Consider the following 7,253-nt stretch of genomic DNA (forward strand, 5'->3'; position numbering starts at 1 on the left):
ATTACGGTTTGAACTGCTTGACCATCCACCTTACTCACCAGATCTAGCCCCAAGCGACTTCTTTTTGTTCCCTCATCTAAAAATTGCGCTCGGAGGACAGAGATTTTCGTCAAATGAAGAGGCAATCACCTTCGTGAACAATTATTTTGCAGAGAAAAACGCCGAGTACTATTTCGACGGGTTACAGAGATGGGAGCATCGCTGGGAGAAGTGTGTAGATTTACAAGGAGACTATGTTGAAAAATAAAAAACAATTTTCAGAAAAAATGACTTGTATCTTTGTTAGGTCGGAAACTTTTCAGACCACCCTCGTATAACCACGAAGGATTAAGAAAGTTGCATTGATATGTAATATATGTATATGTATATAATACGTATCAAGCAAGCACACATATAACTGAAATTTCTTATTATACAGGGTGTCCCACGTAAGACGTACAAAAAGAAAAATATAAATAGAATACACAAAAGTGAACAAAAATTGTATAGGTCATTTTTCAAATAACTACGTAAAATTTCGAGATATTAATTAAAATAGTTGCGCATATCAGAGCGCGGCGACGCGGCAGGCAGGACATACAGTTCGCCGTGGCCGGCGAAGAAAATGGAAGAACGCACACGTACACGGAGCTATTCATTTCAGTATGCCAAACGGAGTACCTCTGTGGCCTATAATATAGGCCCGCGAGCAATCGTCCATTTTCTTCGCCGGCCGCGGCGAACCGTATGTCCCGCTTGCCGTGTCGCCGCTCTGATATGCCCAAATATTTTAATTAATATCTCGAAATTTTACATGGTTACCAGATTTGAGGTTTTCACGGCCATTGATACAATGTCTAGGTATAGCTTCCGGAATGGAGCCGTGTCTTGAATCAGCGATATGCCGACGTTTCGCAAATGTTTATATAGGAGAAACCGGGAGGAAGATCAGTACGCGAATCAAGGAATACCAGCGATGTACCAAGTATGGTCACTTTACTCAATCAGCCCTAGCTGAACACTGGATGGAGACTGGACACTCCGTACAATATGACAAAGCCACCAGATTGGCTCCCTCACAGAGTTATTTTGCCAGAAAATATCGTGAAGGTCTAGAAATTTTGAAACATCCCAACAACCTCAACCGAGACAAAGATATGCAAGTAAACTCTATTTGGCATATTGCCCTCCCGGTTTTTTAATTGACCAGCTGATCAATTAAAATATGCTGATTGGCTGGATTCAAGCCTCGTCCCCTACTCCCTAAACACCATCTACACAAAGGGGGGAGGGGGGCATATAAGGACTACTTTTACCCAAGGGAGCTCAGTATCAGAGTTCTCAGCCCTAATGATGCAAACTGCAATGTTTGCGAAATGTCGGCATATCGCTGATTCAAGACACAGCTTCATTCCGGAAGCTATACCTAGACATTTTACATGGTTGTTTGAAAAATGGCCTATATAATTTTTGTTCACTTTTATGTATTCTATTTATATTTTTCTTTTTGTACGTCTTACGCGGGACACCCTGTATAACTACGAAGGATCAAGAAATGTGCATTGATATGTAACATATACAAGTAACTGTCCGGTAACTGATCGAGCGGTAACTAACCGCCGTGTACGGATAGAATGGATCAAAATAATCCTAAAAGTTACACTATTTTGAAATTTTCTCAATATTTATTCTTTAATTAATTACAATATATAAATGAGCGTACGTAAAGCGGTAGGATAGGCTCTGTATGTAAAAGAAATGGCTTACCTCTTAGCAACGATGAGTAAACAGCTGATTTCGAGGCGGAGTAACGTATACATGTCGCTTGTTACACCGCCTCGAAATCAGCTGTTTCGGCGATTCCTCGCGCGTGCCGTTTACCGATTCGTGGAAGTATGTTTTGTCTATCGGTCGTCATAGCAACCGCGGCTCGCCAACTAGCTGGCTCAGAAAAAAAATGTCGTGACTACGCGAGACCATCGCGAGGATCACGACAGCCTCACGTAATGTTCTCAGGATGAGAAAGTTCTCGAACGACTTGATCATTCGAGATCTTTTCTAGAATTCCGAACATCGCGCCTGCCTTGAAACGTACGCTTTAACAATTAAACGCGTTACAATGAATGAAAGACGAAGTATATGTCCACCACAAGCGGACACGACGAGGCTGCGAAGCCTCCGCATAACGAACCCGAGCATCGGCGCGATTGTTCAGTCGAGAATTCACTTACGATTTGTCGAGAGTGTCGCATTGCAGTCAATCGGCAGTAAACATATTTTGCCGATGGGCCTAGTATATTCCGACATCGCTGTTTTTATCGTAATCACCCGGACCAAGCCGTCCGGCCCGGGATGACACTGTGTTACACGACCCAGTTCCCATTTACACGGGAGTAAATTGGGATTTCGCAATAGAACGAGTCCCACACGAATTGATGGTTGTACCTTGCGCCACTTAACTCTCTGATGGAGCGTATTAATATAGTCCCTGTACCAGATCTTCCAAAACCGTTCCATGATCTGGCGTAGCAACTGTCACCGTGAGAAGCGATTCTCATTCCAATCGAGAATAGAAGGCTCCGGAGCGGACGTGAGCGTGGTACCGATTAGAAAATTATCGGGCGTCAACGTCTTGTAATCGTCAAGGTTGTCCGACAATGGAGCGATCAGGCGTGAATTTAAACAGTATACAAAACGATAGTCATTTTTTCGAAGATGAGAGTGTGATTATCAAGAATGCGGCGCAAATGATGTTTTACACTCTTCACTCCTGCATCCTCCCGAAGTGGGGTGCTGACGGAGACATAAAATGCCTTGCAACGTTGTCGGAGGCCATTCGGCCTTGAAAATTGGATCGCGCGGCGCGATACGCGGCTGCCAGCTCGCGGTTCGCACCGACAAATGTCGTTCCGTTATCGGAATATACCGATTGTGGCAATCCGCGGCGCGAGCAGAAGTGCACATACGCATTCAGAAAAGAATGAGTCGATCGAGTAATCAGACACTAATTCCAAATGGATTGCGCGCGTGGCTAGGCAAACGAATAACGCGATATAGGCTTTACGCGACATAATCGCCCTGCTGAGGCTCGGACAACAATAGGACCAGCATAATCCAAACCGCAATATTGAAAGCTGCGAGAAGGTGCGGAAACTCGCGCCGCGGAAAACTCGTCCATCAACTGAGAAGGAACAGTGGCTCGCTCACGAGCGCAAGGAACGCATCGGTGGATCACAGCCTTAACGAGGGACCGCGCATGCAGAATCCAATAATCACGTTGCAACGTGCTCAGGGTCAATTATAATGCCGCATGCATATGAATGCGCAAATGAATATGTTCAATAATAAGATTCGCGATCGGATGAGCCGCGAGCAAGATAAGATGTTGCGACGCGAAAGGACTCGACGCTCAGTTAAGCCGCCCGCCAACGCACAACAAACTGTCTCGGTCAATAAAAGGTCTGAGTGCCATGATCGGATGCCTTGAAGGTAGGGCGTGCCGACGCGTGAGCTTCTTCAAATCCGCTGGAAAAAGCGCAGCCTGAACTTGCTTGATCCAGAACCTTTTAGCGACTTCACAGTCGTGAGCGGAAAGCGCCAAACACCGCGCCTCCGCCGCCCGATAGTCTGACCGCCTGCCGCGACACAAGGAGATTAATCTTAATATGTATACCGTGACACGAATGAGTTTGGGCCACGACGAATAGCGCGTCGCGAGCTCCTAGCGATTACGCTCGTGAAAAGCGTGCAGCGTACTCTTCCAAAAGAACAGTCTAGGAAAGACGAGGCACAATGTTCGGCCAGTGGTCGTGAGAAAGATGCAACCAAAGAGGACCGCGCCACCAGAGAGAGTGTGTTTGAAATTCACCACCGATTAATCCGCGGGACGTGCAATCCGCCGGGTTGTCCTCAGTCGCGACATGTCGCCACTCGACGTCAGGCAATCGACCCCAGACGTCGGCAACACAATTTGCGACAAATGTTTTCCATCGAGACGGGTGCTAATAGAGCCATGCAAGCACCACGGTGGAGTCCGTCCAACAAAAACAAGCGGACGAGCGAATCTTCAACGTTTTGCAGACGAATTCGACAAGCCGCGCGAGAAACACCGCGCTTAATAATTCTAAACGCGGAGTGGTTATGGGTTTATAGGAGCGACCCTCGATTTTCCCATTAACAATGTGACAGTTGCGTGGCTCGACTCATCGACGACCCTCAAATAAACGGCGGCAGAATACGTGGCGTTCGACGCATCCGCGAAGCCGTGAAGCTCGATTTGAGCGTCAAAAACGAAACCCGATCACCGAGGAACGTTTCACCCGTTCAATCTCGAAAAACCGGCATAAATCCTCTCCCAGGAAGTGAGAATAGTCTCCGGAGCAAATTCGTCCCAAGTGGTTCCCGCTCTCCACAGTTGCTGCATAATAATTTTAGCGGAAATCGTGACCAGCGTGACCCAACGAGCGGATCATACAGTCGCGCAATCGCGGATAGAATAGTGCGTTTATTGCGAGAAACATCTTGACTTATCCCTGAGTGGAATCCATCCCAAGCCCAAGATGTTAAGTCGTTCGGCGGTTGACAAGCTTTTACTGCAGGCGACGCCGTGATCGGCAGCGTTGATATCCGATAAGAGTGCGGAAGAGTTGCTAGTCCATTTTCGCAGTTCATAACCTCCGCGACGAAGAAGAGCGACAACTTGATCTCGAATTTCGCGCAGAATGTCAGGGTCATCGTGACCGAATAGAACGTCGTCAACGTACGTATGATCCTTCACAACTGGCACAGCGAGAGGGAATCGCGAGCCCTCATCATCCGTCAACTGACGGAGTACGCGCAAGGTCAAGAATGGCGCACACGCCATACCGCACGTCACCGTGAGCAATTGATAGTCTTTTGCGGACTCACTCAACGACTCCTTCCAGAAGATGCGTTGGTAATAGATGTCACAAGAGTCAACGAGAATTTGCCGGTACATTTTCGCGATGTCGGCGGCATAGACGAATCGAAATTGACGCCAATGCAGAATGACCGCGGGTAGCTCCGTTTGAAGTTTCGGTCCGATCACCAAGTGATTGTTGATATTTGAGCCGTTTGATGTAACACTCGACGCATTGAAGACCACGCACAAATGCGTTGTGATACTCGTGTCGCAAAAATGGGATGATGAGGCAAATAAACGCATTGCGAACTCGTTCCCGACGACGGAGCAACCTCGCACATGTGCACGAGCTGTTGATACTCGCGAAGGAAATCGTGGTATTCGGTGAAGTGTTTAGGATGCGCGTGCAATCGACGGACCATCGTGTTAAGCTGCTTTTCCGTGCGATTTCACGTGTCCCCGATGTCCATCGGAGGACCTTGCTTGAAGGGAAGGCGGACAATATAACGCCCAGATGGGGAACAAGAGTGAATTTCGCGAAAGTGAGTCTCGCATTTGTCTTCGGGTGACGAAAGAGCATGATGCGGAGGCTCCTCCACCTCCCAAAACCGTCGCATTTCGTCCTCTAATGAGGAAGAAGAGATACTGAAGCAATGATGCGCGAATACCTGAGCTGAACCCGAACTATCAACCTGATCGTGAAGCAACTAAGAAGAGCTGGGAGTCGAGTCATTGGCAGGTCCCGAAATGATCCACCCGAATATTGAATTCTGCGCGATAGGTTGCCCGAATTCGCCCTTACGAATGCTCTTAATAATAATATCACTGTAGAGATCGGGGCCGATAATTACGTGAATCGGATCCGAACTTGTCGAGTCCGGATCGGCCCATGATAAATTTGCTAAATGTGACCACGACGCGACACTCGAAACACGCTTCGGTGCGTATGACGTCAGCGCTTTTAAAATCAACGCAGAAGTTGACAAGATCGGAGAACGCGAATCTCGCGACGAGATCGAAACGCGAGCGGCGCAACGGACCGTGCCGGCATGCGATATCGCTTCACTCGCAAGGCCTGCGCTAGATTCTCAGAAAGTCATTTCAGAGCCTTGATCAAGCAAGGTTCGAACTTCGATCGAGCATCCGTCAGCGCCGACAACTTTGATCAACGCGGTAACGAGTAGGACTTGAGAACATCTTTTTACTTGAGAAGTTAATAACAATTGAATTTCAGATTTGACTTCGCGAGAAGTTGATGGGCTGTCCAACGGTTGCCAAAGCCTCACCGGGCGCCGAGCCTGCGTGCAACATAGTGTAATGTCGCATGTGACAGATACGACAAGAGTATTTACTCTTATAGTCATGCACCGAATGACTTTGACTGAGACAATTAAAGCATCGACCATATTTTTTCACAAGCTCGCGGCACTGGCTTGGTGTCCCTCGCACGAATGATGGATACAGACTAAAGTAATGACGCAATTTGCATATCGGGCAAAGTGACGACGCAACTGCAACGCTAATCTTTGGAAGATTGACAGCTTGTTTGTTGTCCACTGTGAACAATCGCGGTACCCATCGGGCCGACAGTTTTCACATTCTTGACTTAGCATGTAAAATATTGATTGCCGTTCCGTATGACACGCCTACGGCCTTTGCTATTTCGCGTACTGTCATTCGGCAATCAGCGAGAATCATGTCGTGGGCCTTTTCAACGATTTCCTCAGTAACCGCGTCTGCCGGGCGGCCTGGGCGCTCCTCATCAAAAACAGATGTACGACCACGTTTGAATTCATTGAACCAATATCTCACAGTTATCATAAATAGTGAAAGGTTCCCATAGACAGCATCCAACTTCGCTTTTATTTCTTCACATGTTTTTCCATCCCAAAATAAAAAGCGAATTACGAATCCATATTGCTCTTTTTCCATTTGATCGAAAAACACCAAACACGTTTAATACAAATGGCTGTCAAATCAAAACTAACCTGTGAATCAGTCTGAAATTTTGTATGGTGTCGTTTGAAAGATGGTAATGCCAACTTCCCTCAACAACGCCACCTGTCTTCAAACACGGGTACTAATTGATCCACTCTCATATATTTTATATATATATATATATATATATATATACAGGGTGAGTCATCTGAATCTATCACCTCCAATAACTCGTTTGTGTGGCCAGGAATCGAAAAAAGTTTCATATGAAAGTTGTAGGGTTTCGAGGGGGAACCAAAATGGCGTACCTTTCAACTTTTGATTTTGACCGAAAGTGGGTTACTTCAACCGGAAGTGGTTTTTTTAAAATGGAAACCCCCCTTTTTGACACCGGAAAATGAAAAAGCGGAAAATTTTACGTTCAGATATAACTTTGGCTGTTTTAAAATTTTCA

The 7,253-nt window shown here is 46.6% G+C and overlaps 2 protein-coding genes across 16 annotated transcripts in view; both read right to left on the reverse strand.

Moving 5' to 3' along the window:
* Positions 1-7,253, reverse strand: part of LOC116850228 (guanine nucleotide-releasing factor 2) — a 366,959-nt gene that overhangs the window by 57,085 nt on the left and 302,621 nt on the right. The gene's annotated exons all lie outside the window — the stretch shown is intronic.
* LOC116850231 lies at positions 1,877-7,018 on the reverse strand. Its single transcript, XM_032828265.1, has 2 exons — positions 2,211-7,018; positions 1,877-1,920 (listed from the first exon to the last, which is right to left on the reverse strand). Exon 1 carries the CDS (start codon positions 5,162-5,164, stop codon positions 4,484-4,486), a length of 681 nt encoding a protein of 226 aa, XP_032684156.1. The 5' UTR covers positions 5,165-7,018; the 3' UTR covers positions 1,877-1,920; positions 2,211-4,483.

Source organism: Odontomachus brunneus, unplaced genomic scaffold (genome assembly GCF_010583005.1).
Source record: "Odontomachus brunneus isolate Ranch 3 - 2012 unplaced genomic scaffold, Obru_v1 Obru_scaffold_138, whole genome shotgun sequence".
NCBI lineage: Eukaryota > Metazoa > Arthropoda > Insecta > Hymenoptera > Formicidae > Odontomachus > Odontomachus brunneus.